Here is a 22872-nt window from a genome sequence, read left to right on the forward strand (position 1 = left end):
AAAGAAAAAAAGACTCAAACAGAATGAAGAGAGGTTAAGAGAACTTCAGGACAACATGAAATGTAATAGTATCTGTATAATAGGGATACCAAAAGGAGAAGAGGAGGAAGGGATAGAGAACATGTATGAAAAAGTAATGATGGAAAACTTCCCTAATTTGATGAGATAAACAGTCACACAAGTCCAGGAAAAACAGAGGGTCCCAATCAAGAGTCACCCAAAGAGGCCCACTCCAAGACACATCATAATTAAAATGGCAAAATTCAAAGACAAAAAGAATCTTAAAGGCAGCAAGGGAGAAACAGGAATTAACATAAAAGTGACCTCTAATAAGGCAAGCAGCTGACTTCTCAACAGAAACACTACAAGCCAGAAGGGAATGGCAAGAAATATTTCAAGTCATAAAAAGTGGAGCAAAAGGATTTCAAAGACACCCCTGTCCTATTATTTTCTTTCCCTTCCCTCTCTTCTGCCTCACATCTCTCTTCATCCCTCTCTTGCCCATGCTCAGCCATGGTGGAGCTGTCGGCAGCCACTCAGTCTCTGTACATCTGCTTGTCATCCTCCAGAGCTGAGGCCTCCTCACCTGGAAGGGGGAGCCCAGAAGTCTGCTCCGCCATGGGGGCAAAGAGCTGCAGCTCCTCCTGTGTGCTGCAAGACCTGATTTTCTAGTGAGATATGAAGGAGATAGGGTTTGTCTTTAGCACCACGCTGATCACAGTGCTTTCCCTGGCAGCTTTCAGGGTTATCAGTGTGGTTTCTTACTTCATCCTGGCTCTTCTCTCTGTCACCATCAGCTTCAGGGTCTACAAGTCTGTCATCAAAGCTGTACAGAAATCAGAAGAAGGTCATCCATTCAAGACCTAACTGGATGTAGATATCACTCTGTCCTCAGAAGCTTTCCATAATTATGTGAATGCTACCTTGGTGCGCATCAACAAGGACCTGAAATCATTATTCATCTTTTTCTGGCAGAGGATCTGCTTGACTCCTTGAAACTGGCTGTCTTCATTTGGCTGGTGACCTATGTTGGTGCCATTTTCAATGGAAACACCCTTCTGATTCTTGCTGAGCTTCTCATCTTCAGTGTTCTGATTGTCTATCAGAAGTACAAGACCCAGATTGATCACTATGTTGCCATCACCTGTGACCAGACCAAGTCGGTTGTTGAAAAGATCCAAGAAAAATTACGTGGAACTGAAAAGAAAAAGGCAGAATAAGTACATGGAAACCAGAAATGCCACAGTTACTAAAACATCACTTAATAGTTATAACGTTGTTACTTGTACTAGGAGGGAAAGTGCTCAGTGTCAGCTCGAGCCTGCATTCCAAGCTTTCTTTTCTCTTCAATTTGGTGTTTCCCTTTACTTTCAGTTTCAAGCACAAGAATTATTGGACTAAAAAATGAACTGATATCTTTCTTAGAACCCAAAAGAATAAAGACAGAATCAGTTAAATGGATAAATCAATACCTTAATGGTGGTGGAGCTTTTCTGTGTAGCTTGAAAAGGAAGATTGGAGGGTAAAAGGAAAATAAAATACACCTTTTGGGTTCTTCTATTTAATTTTCAAAGCTATGTAATTTTGTTACATAGCTTCCCATCATAATTTAGCCCGGTTTTTAAGTTAAGAAATAGTGGTTAACTTAAGAAGAAATTATCTGGGGACAAGAGTGGGATTCCATCCCATGGGCCTGTGTTATTTTTTTGAAGCCCTTAATCCCATCTTCCTGCCCTACAATGTGAGCAGCTACTCCTCATATTCCTCTTCTTCACTTATAGATGTATCTTTCAGCTCTATGAATAACTTAAAGGTGATAGTAATATCCTGGTTCCCAGAATGCCATCTTGTAGCCAAGAATGGGAACAGAAAGTGGGCCTGGAGAGGGAGTCAGCAAGAGCACTGAATGAGCACCCCTCCCTCCGGCTCACCCCTAGGGAAGAAAAGGCTCCGCCATCCAGAAAGGTGGTATCTGGGTCATTTTGGACATCATTCCTGAGCTTCAGTTTAGAACTCATTCCTGAATGTGCTTGCCCCCTTTTCCCTACCCACCTTACCTCAAGTTTAATCAATATGGTTGTACTTTTATTATTAAAATAAATGTCAAAAAAAGAAAAGAAAAGGCCTGCAACCAAAACATTTCAAATAAATGGCCTAACCCTACGGCTTCAAGAACTGGAGAAACAACAACAGACAAAGCCCAGAGAGAGTAGAAGGAAGGAAATAGTAAAGATCAGAGCAGAATGAAATGACATAGAGACTAAAAGAACAATTCAAAGGAGCAATAAATCCAGGAGCTGGTTCTTTGAAAAGGTAAACAAAATCAACAAGCCTTTAACCAGACCCATCAAGAAAAAAAGAGAGGACCCAAATAAAAGCAGAAATTAAAGGGGAGAAATTACAACTGATACCACAGAAACACAAAGGATTGTAAGAAATTACTATGAACAAACATATGACAAAAAATTTGAAAACCTGGGTGAAATGGACAAATTTCTAGAAATATATAATTTTCCAAAAGTAAATCAAGAAGAAGAAGAAACCCTGAACAGACCAATAACAGCTAGTGAAATTGAAGCAGAAATTTAAAAAAAACCTCCCAGTACACAAAAGCCCTGGACTGGACAGATTCATAGGAGAATTTTAGGGAAGAGTTAACCCCTATCCTTCTCTACTATTCCAAATAAATCCAAGAAGGAAGGTTGCCAAACTCTTTTTATGAGACCAGCATCATCCTAATCCCAAAACCAGATAAAGACACTACAAAAAAAGAAAACCACAGGCCAATATCACTGATGAACATAGGTGCTAAAATCCTCAACAAAATATTGGCAAACCGCATCCAGCAATACATTAAAAAGATCATACACCGTGATCAAGTGGGATTCATCCCAGGGATCCAAAGATGTTACAATATTCACAAATCAGTAAACGTAATACACCACATAAACAAAAGGAAAGACAAAGATCACATGATCATATGAATAGATGTGGAAAAAGCATTTGATAAGGTACAGCATCCATTTATTATAAAAAACATTTAGCAAAGTGGGAGTAAAAGGGGCATACCTCAACATAAGAAAGGCCACATACGAGAAACCTACAGCCAACATCATACTCCATGGGCAAAAACTAAAAGCTTTCTGTTGGGAGACACCCTGTTTGGTTTCAGGAACTGTAACCCTGCCAACAGGCAAGGGGGCCCCAAGGCTGGAAATAATCAAGGAGGCCTTGGGAAAGCAGGCCACCGGGGAGATGAAACCTGTCCCCCTCACATCACCCTGCTTGGCCCCGTGATGGTCGCTTGTTGATGACGGGTAAGCTTTTCCATGAGGAGAAAACAACCTAAGACAGACATTGGCCGATATGGGCAGCAGACATGGGCTTGGGGGACATGGAGAAAGGGCAAAAAGCCCACACCCCTCATCTCGGCTTGGACATGGCTGGAGTCCTCATTCTATTTAAAAGAAGTCTCCTTGTCTCTTGGCAGCTCCCTCCCCTTTAAAATGGAAGATATGATAGACAGCTCATGCTGGGAAGGAAGTTTACGTTAATCACAGACTAACTCTATACCCTTTGGTGCTCTTATGTTTACTATGCTCTCATGTTTACTAGTCTCTCTTGTATACTAGCCTACTCTCAGACCCATGTAAATGGGTGTGTTCCTGCCATTTGTTTTCTTCAAAACATCATCTGTTCTCTGTAAACATTAACATACTGCTGTAATGAGATAACCTGTGCATTCCTATTACCTGGCCCCACTGACAACCCTTTCAATAAAAGCCTTTGAACAAATGGACTAGGGGACTTCCCAACTAGTGGGAAGTGCCATGTCCCCTCTCCTGGCAGACAGAGAAGTATTTGTGACGACTCGTGTTTGTTCCCCCTCATCTGTGGCAACCCCAGGATGGGCTCTGCGGGATTCAGAGTCTGCAGTCCAATCTCAGCTGGCCCCCAGACAGTAACCCTCAGATCCTGGAGTGCTGCACTTCCCGCAATGCACTCCATCCCCCGCGGCCATTGCTACCTGGACAAGGGACAAGCAGTGACCTGTGGCACTCCCCCCACACAGCAGCTTTCCCACAAAGATCAGGAATAAGACAAGGGTATCTGCTTTCACCGCTTTTATTTAACATAGTATTAGAAGTTCTAGCCACAGCAATCAGACAAGAAAAAGAAATAAAAGACATCCAAATTGGAAAGGAGGAAGTAAAACTGTCATTGTTTGCAGATGACTTGATAGTATACATAGAAAACGCTATAGGCTCCACCAAAAAACTTCTTGTCCTAATAAGAAAATTGGGCAAAATGGCAGGATACAAAGTCAATATTCAGAAATTGAAGGCATTTTTGTATACCAACAATGAAATATCAGAAACAGAAATTAGGGGGAAAGTCCCATTTTCTTTAGCAACAAGAAAAATAAAGTACTTAAGAATAAACCTTACCAAGGAGGTAAAAGATCTGTGCTCAGCCCTGACAGATGTGACTCTGGACTGAGTGCCGGCCTGCAAATCAAAGGGTCACTAGTTCAATTCCCAGTCAGGGCACATGCCTGGGTTGCAGGCCAGGTCCCCAGTAAGGGGCGCATGAGAGGCAATCACACATTGATGTTTCTCTCCCTCTCTCCCTCTCTTCCCCTCTCTAAAAATAAATAAATAAAATATTTAAAAATAAAAAAAGCCTGTACTCAGAAAACTACAGAACACTGAAGAAAGAAATTTAAAGAAGACACAAATAAATGGAAGCATATACAGTGTTCATGGATTGGAAGAATGAACATCATCAAAATGGCCATACTACCCAAAGCAATTTATAGATTCAATGCAATACTTATTAAAATACCAATAACATATTTCACAGATATAGAACAAATATTTCAAACGTGTATATGGAACCATAAATGACCCTGAATAGCCTCAGCAATTTTGAGAAAGAAGAACAAAGTATAAGGTATCATAGTACCTGATATCAAACTATACTACAAGGCCACTGTAATCAAGACAGTCTTGTACTGGCATAAGAACAGACACATAGATCAGTGAAACAGAATAGAGAGCCCAAGAATAAACCCATGTCTCTATGGTTAATTAATATTTGACAGAGGGGGCAGAAGCATAAAATGGAGTAAAAATAGCTTCTTCAACAAATAGCATTGGGAGATCTGGAGAGCTACACGTAAAAAAATGAAACTCGACCACCAACTTACACCACATACAAAAACATACTCAAGATGGAAAAAAAGACTTAAAAATAAGTTGTGACACCATAAAAGTCCTAGAAGAGAACATAAGCAGGAAAATTTCAGATATTCCACACAGAAATATTTTCACTGATATGTCCCCACAGCAAGAGATATAAAGGAAAGAATAAACAAATGGGACTACATCAAATTAGAAAGCTTCGACACAGCTAAAGAAAACGTCAGTGAAATGAAAAGGGAACCAAAGATATGGGAAAATATATTTGCCAATGATACCTCAGGTATGATCTCCAAAATATATAAAGAAGTCACTGGACTCCACTGCAGGAAGACAAATAACCCAATTCAAAACTGGGCAAAGGACCTGAACAGACACTTCTCCAAGGAGGACATACAGAGGACTCATAGACATATGAAAGGATGCTTAACATCACTAGCCATAAGAGAGATGTAAATTAAAACCACAATGAGATACCACTTCACTCCAGTCAGAGTGGCCATGATTAACAAATCAACAAACAACAAGTGCTGGTGAGGATGCAGAGAAAAGGGAACCCTTGTGCACTGCTGGTGGGAATGCAGACTGGTCTAGCCACTGTGGAAAGCAGTGTGGAATTTTCTCAAAAAATTAAAAATGAAACTGCTTTTTGACCCAGCAATTCCACTGCTGGGATTATACCCTAAGAATCCTGAAACACCAATTCAAAAGAACCCATGCACCCCAATGTTCATAGCAGCATTATTTACAACAGCCCAGTGCTAGAAACAGCCTAGGTGCCCACTTGTAAATGAATTGATCAAAAAACTGTGGAACATATACACAATGGAATACTACACAACAGAAAGAAAGAAGGAACTCCTACCCTTCGCAACAGCGTGGATGGAACTGGAGAGTATTATGCTAAGCAAATAAGCCAGGCAGCAAAAGACAAATACTGTATGATCTCACCTATGAGTGGAACCTAATCAACAAAACAAACAGGTGAACAAAACAGAACCAGAAACATGGAAATAAGGAACACACTGACAGTGACCAGAGGGAGAGGGGGAGGGGGATAACGGAGGAAAGAAGGGGAAGGGTCAAGTCAAGGAACATGTGTAATGGACCCATGGACAAAGCCAGTGGTGGGGAGGATGGAATGTGGGAGGCGGAGAGTGAGAGGGGCAGGGGAGAGTAATGGGGGGAAACGGGGACAACTGTAATTGAACGACAGTGTAAATAAATAAATAAGTACCTGGAGAAAATAGTTGCATGATTTACTAATGTTAATCATTTTTATTTAGACATTTTTGTCTAAATCATCCTTTCTAATAAGTTCTGTACATAAAATAAATTCTATACGAAGCAAAGCATGGGGCACAGGTGGTGTTACGTAACAGTTAAGCGCGCTGGCTGCAAATGCTGGTTCCACCACTGGCTGGTTGTGTGACCTTGGGTAAGTTACTCACTCCTCTGAGTCACAGTTTTTCCTTTTTTAATGTGAGGATGTTAATACAAATTCCCTGAGGTAATTGTGAGAATAAAATGAGATAGCACAGGGTCTGCCAAGTATTCGGTACTAGCTGAATTTTAATAGTACTTCTAAAGCGTGTATAAGGCAATTTTAACTTTTCAAAGCACTTTTCTACCTGCATTAATCTATTATAAAGCTGGTTCCTGGAGGTTAAGGGACTTAACTGAGACCACACAGCCAATTTGCAGCAGTGGCTGATCTCCTTCCCTTGGTGACAGGGGATTTAAATAATCCTGAATGTGTGTATATGAAGACAAGTCGTTAAATTGGCAGGAATAGGTAGCTCAATTTGACAAAAATGTCCCAAATTAATTCTGGATTTTTTTCTCTACAGTGATAAGTACTCATTTCTCTGTTACTTTTTGCTTGAGGGTATGGGAGAAGCAAGACTAATTTGGCCTGAAATAGAAACAGCAAAGAAGTTAGGATTTAAATACAGACTCTACAATGCCATAGCTCTTGCTCATAATCACGGTCCTTACTGGTAAGCTCTGTATCTGACCTCGTGATCAGTGTCTCAGCTGGCACTCTTCATCCAGGTGCTGTCCAGCTACCAATCAACAACCTGTAGGAGCACCCATTGTTTACCCTAGGTCGGTACGACAGGACCTTTCCAGGTGATAGTTTCCCAAAAGTCCCTTCTCTCTTGGTCACCCTCCCTCTGCCCAGCCCTCCCCCCAGGGTCTGGTCTTCCCTCTTCCAACACCTTTATGATCAAGGCCAGGGAGACCTTCTTCCCTGGCTCTGTGAAGGACAGTCACAGTGACATCACAGTCCTGTGTGGGACTGCGATTGAGCCTGTTTCCTCAGAGCATCTGGAAGCTGAAAAAGCCATACCAATTGTAGCATAGCGCTATGTAGTCAACAAGTCACTTATTAGGTGCTCTGTGCCAGGCATTGGGGATACAGCAGAGATAAGATAGACAAGATTCCTTCCCTCATGAATAATGATAATAAAGATGATAGCTAACATCTATGGAGCACTTACTATGTTCTAGGCATTGTGCTAAGCCTTTGTAAGAACCGTTTTTTTAATCCTCACACAAATCCCACTAGGTAGGTACTATTATTAATCTCATTTGAGAAGGAACCTGAGGCATGGAGTAGCTGAATAAGTTGTCTGAGGGTACACAGCTAACACGTGGTAGACCGAGCCTTGGACTCAGGCAGTTCACCTGCAGTCCCTACCTCTTTAACTACTAACTGCACCAAACCAAGGATTCATCCTAGTGGGGACAAATCCTGAAGAAGTATACAAATAGAATAGACATTTTCATTAGTGATAACTACATTCCATGGAGAAAATGAGATAAAATCAGGGTGATGCTGAAAAAGGACAACCAGGGGTATGTATGGTATCCTGGACAGGAATGCACACTAAGTTGCCAAAGACCCTCCTCCCCCATGGCACAGAGTTTACAGAGGTCTGGGCAGGTGCACTTCTGTGTGTGCTCAGCACTCAGCCTGGTTCAAAGCAGGCATGAACTGTTAGGAATGGGAAGGGAGGAGGGGAAGCAGGAAGAGAGGGAGAGAGGGATCCCTGACAGGTGCCTCCACACACACACCTGCCAGTGTTTGGTCAGCTGCGCTGACTTTGAACGAACCCTAGAAGGGGGTCAGGTAGACCGTGGGAGGGATCCTTCACTACTCACCAGCTGCCCAACCTTGAATAAAGTCACTCTCCGATTCTGCGTTTTCTTTCTTGGAGGAACGAATTGGGAAGGGAGGGCAGAAAGCAGTACATCACGTGCTGGGCTCTGGAGCAAGCCCTGTCTCACACTGGGCACAGATGCTATCCTCACTTTACATAGGAGCAATCTCAGAAGGGAGCCCCAAATCTCACTAGAAACCCAGTGTCCCGGTGGCAGAAGTAAATAAGTGAAAGACCACCCTGTAGGGGCAGCTCAGGAATTTGTGGGGGGTTCTTGGTTGTCACAAGGGAGATGGAGCAGAACAGTCGTCGCACACAGAATTGTATTCTGCACACACAGAATTGTCCCACCTCCTGCACAATGTTTTACTGTACTGCTAGACATTCATGAAGCTTAAAAGAATTTTATTTACAATGACTGACCTGAGCCTAGAAGCTATTCCATCCAATGTCATGATAGAAGGAATTATTTACTATGGCACTGAGTGATAAAGTCCACCACTTTGCAAGAACACCTATTTCCTAATTTCTCCACCTTAATTTGTCTGGGTGTGTTATCTTTGTTCAAATTAAGGTTATTTTCTTCTTTCTCTTATCACCTGGTCTGTTTTTATTATCCCAACTCTGTTTTTATTCAAGTGTCCTCTTATCTTCACTTTCATTTCCTGGGTGTTAAAGAACTCACATCACCCAGATCTGGAAAACAAAAGCTAAATTTAATTCTGGCTCAGGCCAGGGAGAAATGCAAGCAGAAGTGTTTCTTCGTTAAACAGAGGACAAGACTGGGTTATTACAGAGCTTGGTGGAAACATGGAGTTTAGGTACTCTTGAGTTGAAATAGTGTTCCAATAAGCTCACAGCCACGTGGGAAGTGTGAGCAAAAAATTAATACCTGTCCTGGGCTGAGAAGATCCTGTTGTTCTGGAAACCACAGAGTTAAAATTGATTAACTGGTTAATTAATTTTTAAAAAACCTCCTTCCCCGCCCCGGATGGGGGTCTCTGCTAAAGCAAGAGTGGGCAACTGAGGGTACAGCCTCTCTGGGGCAACTCAACCCACACAGACCCTTCAGGCAAGAGTGGACAATTCTACTTTCACGCCTTTTGTATCTGAACCCCCTCCTTTAATTCATATTAAATCAGTATAAACATCTGCTTGCCTCATGATGTCTTCTACTTCGGTATATCCATATTTTGAAATACACAGTATTTTATGATAAAAGCAATTTCCTTTGACATCTCCTTTACATCACAGTGAGGCATTACACTGAATTGTTTGGAAAGCGTGTGAGTAATTCTCACATGGTGCGGTGTACACCGTGCCAGTCCCTGTCACAAGTGCCTTCCATGTATTATCTCATTTGATCCTCTCACCAACCCTATGAGGTAACTTCAGTTATTATCATCCTCATTTTACTTAAGAGAAAACCAAGGCACAGAGAGGTAAAGTGATTTGTCTGGGGTCACACAGGAAGTGGTGGATTCGGGATTTGAGATCCACACTCTTAACCACTCTGCTGGCCTCCATCTCAGGCAAAAAAAATAAATTACCTAGGGACCCCCAGTTCAGGATAGTAAAGGGGCTTTCCAATATATTTCTTGAAAAAAGTAGTGTTGGATGTGAATGGGGGGGGGGAACCACTGACCTAGCACTTAATATATTGATATCCTTTCCCCATACTCTTCATTCCACATTCTGCCACCATGGTCCTGAATCTGAGCCACAGCTGGGGTGGGAGTAAGGGTCAGTTGTGTGACCATGACCCCACTCCCAGAACGGACATGTGGCAGAGGGCAGGAGGTGGACAGGAAGGAGTGGGCCAAGTGAGGCCCTCATGCCCCTGCTGGCCATGCTCCCAAGGACTGTTTATGCCCAGACCTTGCCGGTTTCCTTCTCCTCCCTGGGGGGCAGGGAATCTCCTCAGTGGAAAACACCCAGCTGGGCGAGCCCCAGTGAGAAGGAGGAGGCCAGCGGGGCTGGAACTCACGAGACTAACTCTTTCCCCTCTCGTGACTGGTGTTTGCTGGGCTGGATTCTGGGAAAGGGCCAGATTGCATCAGACAGGGCCTGATGGGCTGGAGCCAGACTGCAGGCTGAGGAAGAGACGTGGCCTTATAAATCGGATCCAGTAAGTTGGGAGGCGTCAGGAAACCAGACACAAACAAAGACCTAGAAGGCAAGAGAGAGAGAGAGAGAGAGAGAGAACGCCAGACGTGATGTCCACCTTCCCCAGAGCAGCCAGCCCATCCTGGCAGCCCTCAGGGCCACAGGACGAAGACCCCAACCTGGATGAGTATGACCTCTACAGCCTGGCTCATTCTTTCCTGGGTAAGACCTGGCCCTGACACCTTCCTAGTCTTTCCACTATTGATCCCCACCCTAAAACTAGTATCCTCTCTTTGGATTCCTCCTCACCCCTCACCCTTCCCAACCTGTCCCCTTGACCCCTCATCCACTGAGCACTGTCCTGCTCAGCCCTGGGGACGCGCATGTGCCTAGGGTGTTGGAGCAACAGTGGATCATGTGGGGAGCCCTCATTCCTCAGATGGGGAAATAGGGACTACGACTGCCCCAAAACTATGTGCTGATAACCTCCAGCCTCCCTACTCCAACCCCAGCTCTTGCCACTGCTGCCCATACTCCCAACACTGCCTCCCCTTTGAGGCTTCTCATCATGCCTCCAGCCACCTCACCTGGGCTCTTGCCTCGGTCCCCAGGAGTGGGAGGCCGGAAAGGTCGCACCAAGAGAGAAGCTGCTGCCAACACCAACCGCTCCAGCCCTGGTGGGCACGAGAGGAAGCTGGTGACCAAACTCCAGAATACGGAGCGGAAAAAGCGAGAAGCACGGCCCTGAGACAGAGCTGGAGGTAAGGAGTCAGCGGAGGCCCCTCTGCCTTGAGAGGACAGGACTGAATGTGTGTGGTTGGGTGGGGAGGAGGGATTAAAGAACTGATATCTCAACATAGAATAAAAGGAGACGTATGTTTGACTGTAAGTTTCCTAGTGACCAGAGAAAGGGGGGAAATATAGACACTTTCCTACTGTAGGGAAATCTGGTGTACAGAGGGGGAAACTGAGGCCCAAAGAGGGTAGGGTCTTTCTCTGGAGTCAAAGAACAATTGAGTAGGAAAGGCAGAATTACCCAGGCCTCCATCCCTTTCACCAACTGCTTTCCTCCCCCAGATGAAGCCAGAGCATACACACCTCACAGCAATGGCGACAGGACCACAGAGGACTCAGCACCTGGAGCAGGATCCAGGCCTACCTGCCCCCCACCCCATCCCAAGGACTTACCCCACTGGACTGAGGCTCTGAGGGGCTACTGAGGAAGCACCCCCAGCCCGAGAGAAAGGCAAGATAGGGAGAAAGAGGCAGGGAATGAAGGTACCCCAAAAAGAAAGATGCTGAAGAAACCAGAGCTCCCTGGGGTGGCAGTGACAATAAAGTACAGCAGAAGCAGCTGTGTGCATTTTTGTCTTCTCTGTAGTTTTGTTTGTGAGCCGTCCTGCATGTGTCTGCATGTGCTAGAACCAATAAGCACCTTTTGTTAGTGTTTGTATTTGGTTATGTCCCTGGGAGGGGGTGTTTCGGACTTTGTAGGGGCCTGTAGAGGTGAGTGTGCATTTGCTTTGGTTTGGTCTGGGTATGCGTGTGTTTTGGTGCATGTTTTGGTGGTCTCTCCTGGGGTGCGGGGGCATTGCTCTGCTTCTTTTGAATGTTGCTCATGAAACAAACCCCCTTCCCAGCTCCTTTTCATGCTCGGAATAACAATCTTGTTGACTGTTTTGTATTCAGATAAAACCACCTTTAAAAAAAAAAATTATGTATTTACTTAGAGGGAGGGGAAGGGAGGAAGAAAGAAAGGGAGAGAAGCATCGACGTGCAAAAGAAACCGATCAGTTGCCTCTTGCATGCCCCCAACCAGGGACCAGGCCTGCAACCCAGGCATGTGCTCTGATGGGGAATCGAACAGGCAACCTTTCACTTTGCAGTACAATGCCCAACCAACTGAGCCATGCCAGCTAGGGCAAAACCACCTTTTTTAGAAAATGTTATTTAATTAGTGCCATCTGCAAAATGGAGCAAACTGAGACTAACCCCAAGTTCCTCAGGGCTCAAATTCAAGGATTCTTATGGTCCTCGAGTGAGGTGGGCCCCTTTGCTCAGGGGGCTGCCAGGATAGGGTTCTGGGAGGTTAGCTGGGGAAGGAAGATTCTTACCTGGTGTTATCAGTCTCAGAACCAGGGTTTTAGAGGAACGTGGAGCAAATAAGGAGTGATTGGAGCTAAGAGGATATATTGCCTGAGATACAACTTTGGGATAGAAAGTTATCTCTTTGTCGCGTAACAGCTCAAGGGCAAGTACTGCTGGACTAAAATGGCCCCTCCACCGAGTCAAGGATTCCAGCTCCTTTAGCTCATAGTTCTGCCACCCTCAAAACACGGTTTCCACTTGGAGGCCCAAGCTAGTTGCTCTGGTGCCAGCCTGTGGAAAGAGCAAGGATGGGACCGGGGAAGCCACACCAATTCATTTTTAAGGCTATAACCTAAAAGTAGAACACATCACATCTGCGCAGAATTTAGTTACATGGCCACACCCAAATACAAGAGAGGTTTGGAAAATCTAATTTTAGCTACTTAGCCACGTGTTAGGGAAACTCAGCAAGGGCAGGGTTTTATTATGAAAGGAAGCAGGAGAGAGACAATGAATACTGGATAAAACTAGCAAGAAACATTTTATACAGACAGACTCAACATCTGTGGGGGGAGAAAACCCCTAGGCCTAACCCTGGGCAGAGGCTATTCCTCTTCTCCTGCCTCTCCCAGGTCAGCCGTAGGCTACAGAACCGGGGAACTAATGGTTCTGAGGGACCCAAGAATACAGACAGAGGAAAAAGGCATCTGTTGGAGCGGTAACAGATGCACAGCCAACAAAGGCTGCCTTGAACCTCTGGAATCTCTGTCCATGGGCCCCCACTGAGTCCAGCCTAAGTACAGTCCCAGAGGCTCTGACTGAGCACATTACAAGGCTCCTAGCTCAACCCCAGCTGTTGCTACTGGAGTCACCTGTTTGCTTACATATCACTAGAACTTGCTGCCTTGGAGTTGCCTGATTCCTTCTCAGAGCAACTGAAACCTGACTCTCCCACCAGCCCCAGAACAAGTTTCTGTTTTTCTGGTCCTTTCTGTCTGATGGCTTTAATCCGGCCCATCCCAAAAGGCTCAGCTCAAATGCCTCCTCTTCAGTCTTCCCTGACTTGCCCTCCACCACCCACCTCATCTCCTCACTTCCACCCCAGCCGGTTGCCTTTTCTGGATCGCATGAGCTCAAGCCTGTGCCCAGAATCTCACGTCATTTGGCATTCAGCTCCTTCAGGATTCCCCTCAAACCCCTTTTTCTGTAAGTTATTTATTCATTCAATTAATGTTTATCAGATGCCTACTGTATTACCAGAGCCTGGTTGAAGGCATGCACTGCACAGAGACAAATGGGAGCCTGGTATGATTGGAACCAGATCTTAGGGTCACTTGTCAGCTCTTGGACTCAGGAGGCAAATGGCAGGAAAGCACCAGACAGTGAGCTCTCAGCCCAGCACAGGTCTGGTATGTCAGCTTCAAAAATCATAGCAACAGCATCCATGTAATGGGCTATTGCTTGTGATAGGTGTTTTATAGGCATTGTTTCATTTAATCTTTACAATAACCCAATAGGTGTACTATTTATTACTCATCCCATTTTATAGACCAGAAAACTGAAGTTCAGATAAGTCAAGCAACTTGCCCAAAGTCACATGGCCAAAACCTGCAGAAGCTAGAATTTTGAATTCAGGTCTCTCTGATTTTTTACTCCTGGGCTTTTCTCCTTATACTACATGCCTGAAAAGAACCATGAATACTGACAATGAGGAAAACTAGAAGCTAGTTAATTTCTGCTTAATGACTCCTTCTGAGCCTCAGTTTCCTCCCCTGTCAAATGGGGAGACTACCTTTTCCTCTGTCTACTTCAAAGGAGAAAACAGGCTGGGAAGTGCTCTGTCCCTGCTGACTGTGGCCACACCCTGGATACTGGGTTCTCTGGCACCTTCCAGAAGGCCCACATGCTACCCCTTGCCTCCGGCCTCTGATTGGCCTTCCCTGGCCTTCCCTTTCCTTGGCACAGCCTATGCCTAGGAGGCCACTAAATGGGTGTTTCAGGAACAAGGCAGTTCTTGGAATTAGAGAATGTCTGGTCTAAAAGGCCCAGCGGCTAGAGTACCACTGTTTCAAGGCATTGGAGGGGCCGTGGATCAGGGGTCAAGGACTGGCTTACACTCGCATGAGGTCTAGGGTCTCAGTAGGACAAGAACCCACTCTTGACTCTACCCATCCAGATCCTCCCTCTTCTGCTCCACTCCCTCTTTTTCTACACCCTTTCTTTTTCATTTCCTGGTTAAATATATCTGTTTCCCCAATTTCTTGGGTTCCTCCTGAGAATGAGAGAGATGACTGACTTTTCTTCCCCCTCAGGGGCTTCCGGAAATTTTCCGCTCAGGTTGCCACAATTCATTCAAAGGATTCCCAGCTCCTTGCAGAGAACAGGGAAACTTACTACAGAGCTTTTTATTTGCTTCACAAACACCCTGGTCCTCTTCTGCCCACTCCTTTCTCAAAGGCAGCTCTCAGATGTCTATTTTTAAAATATCAGAATCACACAAAGTTGATTTTCAGCCATCAATCCTTATAGATGTATTATTCATGGTAATAATCACGGCTACCATTACTAATGATCTGCCGCAGGGTTTTCCCAGCTTCATCTTTCACACAACACTTTTGTGGTTTCTGCCCTATGTCATTCGAGCTGTACCATTATTTATTTAGAAATCTAAAAATTACCTCTACCTCCTTACCTTTCGTACTCACATGTGTTTAAAAAGGAAACTGCCTTACCACCAAAAATGGAAACCAACACTTGTCACAGTTAGAAGATAACTATAAAAAGAAATGCCTAACTAGAACATTTTTAAAGTATATTTTATTGACTATGCTATAACAGTTGTCCCAATTTTTTCTCCTTTCCCCCTACCCCGCCTGGTACCTCCATTCCCTCCAACAATCCCCCCATTTAGTTCATATCCATTTGTTGTGCATGTAAGTTTTTGGCTTCACATCTCCTATACTATTCTTAACATCCTTCTGTCTATTTTGTACCTATCAATTATGCTTCTTAATCCCTGTACCTTTTTCTCATTCTCCCCTTCCCCCTCCCAACTGATAACCCTCTAAGTGATCTCCATATCTATGATTCTGTTCCTGTTCTGGTTTTTTGCTTGGTTGTTTTTTTAGATTCAGTTGTTGATAGTTGCAAATTTGTTGCCACTTTAATGTTCATAGTTTTGTCCTTCTCATCCTTAAATAAGTCCCTTTAACATTTCATGTAATATGGGCTTGGTGACGATGAACTCCTATAGCTTTACCTTGTCTGGGAAGCTCTTTATCTGCCCTTCAGTTCTAATGATAGCTTTGCTGGACAGAGTAGTCTAGGTTGTAGGTCCTTGCTTTTCATCACTTTGAATACTTCTTGCCAGTCCCTTCTAGCCTGCAAAATTTCTTTTGAGAAATCAGCTGAAAGTCTTGTGGGAACTCCTTTGTAGGTACTTGTCTGCTTTTCTCTTGCTGCTTTTAGGATTCTCTCTTTATCTTTAACCTTTGGCATTTTAATTATGATGTGTCTTGGTGTGTTCCTCTTTGGGTCCAATTTATTTGGGACTTTCTGTGCTTCCTGGGCTTGTATATCTATTTCCTTCACCAAATTAGGAGAGTTATCCTTCATCATTTTTTTCAAATGTGTTTCCAATTTCTTGCTCTTCCTCTTCTCCCTCTGGCATTCCTATGCCAGATGTTGGTATCTTTGGAGATGTCCCAGAGGCTTCTTGTACTATGCTTATTTATTTATTTTTTTTAGTTCTTTTTTCTTCTTGCTGCTCTGATTAAATGCTTTTCTCCTTCCTTATGTTCTAAACTGCTGATTTGAATGTCAGTTTCATCCCCTCCACTGTTGGTTCCCTGCGGATTTTCTTTATTTCACTTAGTGTAACCTTCATTTCTGCCTGGGTCTTTTGTTATGCTGTTGCCGTACTGAATGAATTCTTTGAGCATCCTGATAACCAGTGTTTTGAACTCTGATAGGTTGGTTATCTCCATTTGTTTAATTTTTTTTTTCAGGAATTTTGTTCTGTTCTTTCATTTGGGCCGTATTTCTTTGTCTCCTCAATTTGGCATCCTATTGTAGAAAAGGCACCTGTGTATTATGTGGGGCAGAGCCTTAGGTGATTGCTGGGGGGTAACCCATTTCACTTTTTTGTGGCTCTGTGTGTGGGGAGGTCTTGGAGAGGGGACAATGCCACTGCTTGGCTTCTGGAAGTTTGTCCAGGAGGAAGCTGTCTCCCAACACTCACCCTGTTTCCAGTCTCTTCACTTTCACCCCTTATGCCACTGGTGCCCTTCCAACTGTTGCCCTGATGCTGAATTCCAGACGGGGTGGATCGTGGGTATGTGTAAGTCCTAAGTCCAGGTGGGCCCTTTAAGAGGAGTCTCCTAATAATCTGGCAGTTTCTTCTGCCACACCAACCACCCCCCGCCGTGGTTTTCTTTTAAAAGACTTTATTTATTTACTTTCAGAGAAAGGGGAAGGGAGGGAGAAGGAGAGGGAGAGAATCAATGTGTGGTTGTCTCTCAAGCGCCCCCAACTGGGGACCTGACCCACAACCCAGGCATGTGCTCTGACTAGGAATCGAACAGGCGACTCTTTGGTTCACAGGCCGGTACTCTATCCACTGAGCCACACCAGCCAGGGTCCTCACTGATTTTTACAGCCAGAAGTTATAGGGATTTATCTTCCTGGTGCTGGAACCCTGGACTGCTGGGTGGTCTGGTGTGGGGCTAGGATCCCTGGCTCCCAAGATATCCCTCCCGATTTTTATCTACCACAGGTGAATGTGGGATTGCCCGTTCCGCTGCCTCTCCGCTCCACTGCCGCAGCTCCATGCCACCGCCAAAGCTCCACACCGCTCCGTGCCTCTCCACCTCTCTCTGAGCCTCCGTCCCTCCTACCTGTCTGGATGATTGTGCCTTCTTTAAATCCTTGGTTGTTGGATTTCCATTCAGCTCAATATTCTGACAGTTCTGAGTGATATTTGTTTTGTAATCTAGCTGTAGTTTTTTCTGCAGTTGTGCAAGGAGACAAAGCGTGTTTACCTACGTCTCCAACTTGACCTGCCTAACTATAACTTTTTAAGTCCACTTGTGTACTACCTACAATGACCTTGTGTACGAAGAGTCATAGGTGTTTACAGCTGAAGAAACACTGGTTGTTCATGAGCCAGACACTCTGCCAGGTGCTTTGTAAACAAGGGAATAAGCCTCATAGTAATCATGCAGAAGTTAAAAAAAATACTGAGGTAAGGGCCTGGGGGTGGAAGGATTGAGCAAAAAAAGAAAAAAAGAGAAAGAACTCATGAACATGGACAAGAGTGTGAAGATTGCAGAGGGGAGGGGCGGGTGAAGGTGGAAGAGGGTATAGGGGGACAAATGGTGATAGAAAAAATAAAATTAAATTAATAAAACCAATAAAAAAGAGAAGAGAAAAGAAAAGAAAATATTGATGCCAGGCTTCCACTCCCAGAGATGCCGATTTCATTGGTCTGGGGTATACCTTGCGCACTGAGACTTTGAAAAGTGGCTCTAATATGCAATGAAGTTTAGGACCTGAGTTGCACTGATGCTAGGTTTTGTCTAGGTGTGAGGCAGACAAATAAGTACGAGTGAAGAAAGAAATAAGAATGTCAGAACTGCTTGTGCAATTTAAAATGCCTTGGTTAGCCCTGGCTGGGGGTTTGGCTGGGAGGAGCATTGTCCCATACACCCAAATGTTGTGGTTGATTCCCAGTCAGGGCACATACCTAGGTTTTGGGTTTGATCCCTGGTCAGAGCATGTACAGGGGACAATGGATCAATGTTTCTCTCTCTCTCTCCACCTTCTTCTCTCTCTCTAAAATCAATAAACATCTTCATTTTAGGATTAGAAGATTAATAATAAAATAAAATGTAAAATGCCTTGGTTAAGGGAAGCCTCACTGAGAAGGTAGCATTTAAGCAAAGACCAAAAGCAAGTTAGGGAGCGATTCATGATGATATTCTCCTCTTTATTTTCTTAAGATCATATAGTATTATCTGACAAACTACATATGTTACTTACTCATTTACTGTCTGGGTTTAGGGGAGATGACCACAGGCAGCTGAGAAACCTAAGGCAACGAGAAGAGCTAAGTGACCACAGGCAGAGAGCAGGTTGGGGTGGGCTGTTCAGGCTGGACAGGAAGGCCTAAGTGTCCTCTGTTTTGCACAGCCCCAGTACCGCGCTCCCCCTATTTGGCTGCCACTCCCAGAGGCAGACGCGCCATCTCCATCTCCCAGGGGTCTCCTGCAGTTGTCTGGTGGGAAGGCCTCTCTGTCCCCACTTCCTAGCATCGTTCCCTACTGCCCATTTGACACAGTTCCTATTCTTGAGTGTGGCATTCCAGGACCTCATGCACCTGCGCCTTAGTCTAAGTGCCTTTTGGTTCCTCTTCTTCAGGGCCGGTACCTGGCACTACTAAGTAGGTGCCCAATAAATATAAGCCAATGAATGTGTCAGAAATGGTCTTGCTTCACATATCCTTTTCGCTGGGGATATGTCTCCTCTCATCTCTACCGGTCAGAATTCCACTGATTTTGTTCAATAACCTAATTTACATAGTGTTGCCTTTCTCCTTTACAGAGTTTCCCCTATCCAGTCGTTCAACAGATTTGACCCTCCCAATAACCTCATCAAGCAAATAGAGTTGTCATCCCCATTTTTCAGATACCAAGACTGAGGCTTGAAAGGAAAGTGACTTGTTAGGAGCCATACAGATGTTTTGAGGCTAAGCTGGAGGTAGAGCCCCTAAGCCATATCTAGTTAAAGACTCTCTCTCTCACAGGAAGTATCCTGATTCCTCACAGACTCTCAGCACCTCTTGTTGCAGTCCAGCCTGTTTTAGGGCTACCTGCTTCCCCTCTGAGTGAAAAGGAAGTGAAGGGGAATCGGTGTAAGTTTTCTGCTTCTAACTGAGTTGGTGGAACTTGCTCTGCTCTCCTTTCCCAGGACCAGGTTGACAGTTGCATTCTGTGGCTCAGACCCGCAAAGATAGCAGTGAGGGCATTGAGGTCTTGACCAACCAGCTCTGCAAGAACCCTAGTGAGTAGAGCCAGTCTACCCACAAGATCTGCCTCCTGCAGAGGTGAATGAATATGAGGCAGGATGCAGGCCAAGGAGGTGGATGGGGAGTTGACCTCTACCCCAGCTCCTGCTCTTGCAGCAAAGTCCCTGCCTTCCTCTATCTTTTTGCTCCTGAGCTCTTTCTGGTATTTACCAAGAAAGCTTGGAATGCCTATTTTTTGGTTTTCCTGGACAGGTGAGCAATTCTGGAATTGGGGGCAATGGCCATGAGATTCCCGGTAAGGGAATGTTTGGAGTCCCTGGATCTGGAGACTTCCTGGGTTCCACACTCTAATTTTCCCTTCTCTTCTCCTCTTCCCTCTCACAGTGTCTGTTTCCTGCATTCTTCTGATTTATGCTACTCATTATACCCATCCTGGCAAGATGTTGGACTGGGAGTGGGTGGCAGGGCAATTAGCACTCCCAGTGAATGTATGAGAGGCCGTCGCTTCATCAAGAACCTGGAGTCCATTTGGATGGGGTTGGGGGCAGGGTTTTGGGGGCTCAGGGATAAGCCTCTTCCTGCCTTTTCACTTCTCGGCCTGGTTTCTGCTTTCTGGGCCCTTCATTCCTTTGTTCATTCACCTGTTCATTCAGTAGAGGTGAGATGACTAGTGGTTAAGAATATGGACTCTCGTGACTATAGCTGATTACATTGTATTATATAATCAAAATTTGGTAAGACAGTAGAACTTACCAAAGTCCTCACCAAAAAATAAGGAAATAAATAAATAAATGAAGAGTATGAGATGTGATTGATGTGTTAACTGACTCGATGGGGGGAATCCTTTTGCAATGTAAACATACGGCAGACCATCATATTATACACTTGAAATAACTTTTAATTTCATTTGTCAATTACATCTCAATAAAATTGGAGGTGGGGAAAGAGTGTGCATTCTTGAGCTATACATTTTCGATCAAATTACAGTTGTGCTGTTGTTGTTTAATCTCAGTTTCTTCATCTGTAAAATGGATTGTTTTGAGGATTACATGAGTTTATGCATGTAAACCTGTTAGAATAGTGTCTGCATACAGAGAAGGCTTGGTAAATGCTAACTGCTATACTAGGCATATAGTATAGTGGTTAAGAAAACCAGATACCCAGGGTTCAAATCACAGTGCTGCCGCTCACTAACTCTAACATTGGGCACAAAGCCTTAACCTCTCTGGGCCTCGGTGTCCTCTTTTGTATAAAATGAACATGAGTAATAATAACTACAACACAGGAGTAAATGAGCCAATTGTTGAAAAGTGCCCACCACATATAAGCATTTGATTAGATTTTAGTTATGATTTTAATTTTATTCCATTCAGTATAAGCTCCATGAAGACAACTTTCTGTTGGCTTCATTCACTGCTATATCTCTAATGCCTAGTGCAATGCCTGGGACATACCTACTTGGTGCTCAGTAAATATCGACCAAGCATTTACTGTTTCACACTGTTCTTTCTATATGAAATACTCTCCACAAGCTTCTTCCTACCATATTATACTATTTGACTTTTATCATGACTTTTAAAATATAGTCTGTGATTTTTGATATTGGGAATCAATTATGAAGCTGGATTTAAGCAGGAGAGGGAACATGTGTTACAAGTGGCAGAAATGCAACTCAAAGTAGCTTAAGCGAAAAAGAAGATTGGCTTGTGAAACTGAACATTTCAGAATAAATTGTCCTTCAAATTGAGTTCCTTCAGGAGGAGCTGGATCCAGGAGCTCAAAGTAAATAATAAGCAAGATTCTTATCTCCTTCACTAGCTCTCAGCTCTGCTTTCCCATACATTGGCTCCACTCTGAGGCGGGGTCTTTGCTCATGGTGGCCCCCTGCAGATTCAGGCTCCCATCCCACCAGCTTAGCGATCCCTACAGAGAGAAAGCCTCTTCCCTGGCAGCGAGTCTAGGGATTGACTCTCAGTGTGTCACATAACCCATCCTTGGACTGTTTACTGCAACAAAGGCGCCCACCATGGGGATGTCGGCCTCTGAGAGAGGGGATGGATAATTCCACAAAGGAAAACCCAGATGCTTTTTTTAAAGAAAAATTATGTAAAATGGAAGAATGGGTGGGCAGGTGTAAATGACAGATGGCAACTATATCCCAAGCGATGCTCTTCTCCCCTCATCCTCTCACCCGCTGACCGGCTGATGATCTTTGATGAGCTCTCAGTATTAATAGCACTTTCCAGTTTCCAGATCATCAGAGCACACGTTCACATGCTCTCTCTTTCTATCTGAGGAAGGTATTGTTATGCCCATTCTCCAGATGAAGAAATGAAGGTCAAAAAGTGGCTTACCAGGGTCTCGCAGTAAGTTACAAACTGCCTGCTTTGTCTTATTCTCTCTGGTGTCACATATTTGTCCAGTCTTCTCAAAGAGGTGGCTGCCCCTGCGGGCACAGGCCATGGTTCCACATCTCTGTATTCAGCCCCTAATTCTGCCTTCCCCTCTCCTACCCATGTGCAGAAACATGGAAGGAGTGAAAGTTGCTCATTTCAACGTTGCCATCAAGACCGAGATGTCTGACGAGGTGGGTGGAGGCTTGAGGCCTGGAGAATACTGTATGGGTTTGGGAAGGGCCCAGAAGGTGTAGAAAAGTTGAAAGGCTAAGATACTAACATCTAGATCTAAGGGTTGCACACAGGGTCTTAATGTAGCTGGGGATGGGATGGGACAGTCCTCAGAACCACAGAAGAAAGAAGGCACTTATGAGAGAATGAGACCTGAAGGAGGGACAAAGCGAGTTATTTAAAGAGTGGAGGGAAGAGCGCTCTAGGCAGAGCAAACAGCGGGTACAAAGAAAGGCCCTCCCTGTATAGGAGTGTGTCTCGTGTGTCAGTAGGGCAGCCAGGAGGCCAGGCGGAAAGCAGAAGAGGTCAATGGGCGGGATCGGGAGGACCTTGTACTGGAAGTGTTTTTGCTTTTACTTAGAGTGAAATGAGGAGCCATGGGAATCGGCGTATCAGTCATGCAGATAGCCCGTGCATAGTTTTATCATCTATAACATGAAGAAAATAGTATAAAGTTGTAAGACTCTTTAGAGGATTCAATGAGCTATTTGGTACCCAGGACCAAAATTGAGGCAGGCAGAAGAAAAGTAGGTCGGCAGAAACATGTACATGGTATATACTCTTTTGAATGTATAAGATAGTACATAAAAATATAAGCAGTGGGTGTGTCCCATTCCTGGGGAGTGAACTGTCTACCCATTTGGGGTTTTTACATGCAG

The 22872-nt window shown here is 44.4% G+C and overlaps 1 protein-coding gene and 1 pseudogene across 1 annotated transcript; both read left to right on the top strand.

The window, feature by feature from the left end:
• Positions 1 to 498: 498 nt before the first annotated feature.
• LOC129078136 (reticulon-3-like) lies at positions 499 to 1220 on the top strand (annotated as a pseudogene).
• Positions 1221 to 10451: 9231 nt separating this feature from the next.
• On the top strand, positions 10452 to 11827 carry NUPR1 (nuclear protein 1, transcriptional regulator). Its single transcript, XM_054582819.1, has 3 exons — positions 10452 to 10696; positions 11086 to 11235; positions 11552 to 11827. The coding sequence occupies exons 1-2, from the start codon at positions 10585 to 10587 to the stop codon at positions 11220 to 11222; spliced, it is 249 nt and encodes an 82-aa protein (XP_054438794.1). The 5' UTR covers positions 10452 to 10584; the 3' UTR covers positions 11223 to 11235; positions 11552 to 11827.
• The last annotated feature ends 11045 nt before the right edge of the window (positions 11828 to 22872 follow it).

This window comes from Pteronotus mesoamericanus, unplaced genomic scaffold (assembly GCF_021234165.1).
Source record: "Pteronotus mesoamericanus isolate MK-2021 breed Mesoamerican mustached bat unplaced genomic scaffold, CSHL_Meso_final contig_72, whole genome shotgun sequence".
NCBI classification, from domain to species: Eukaryota; Metazoa; Chordata; class Mammalia; order Chiroptera; family Mormoopidae; genus Pteronotus; species Pteronotus mesoamericanus.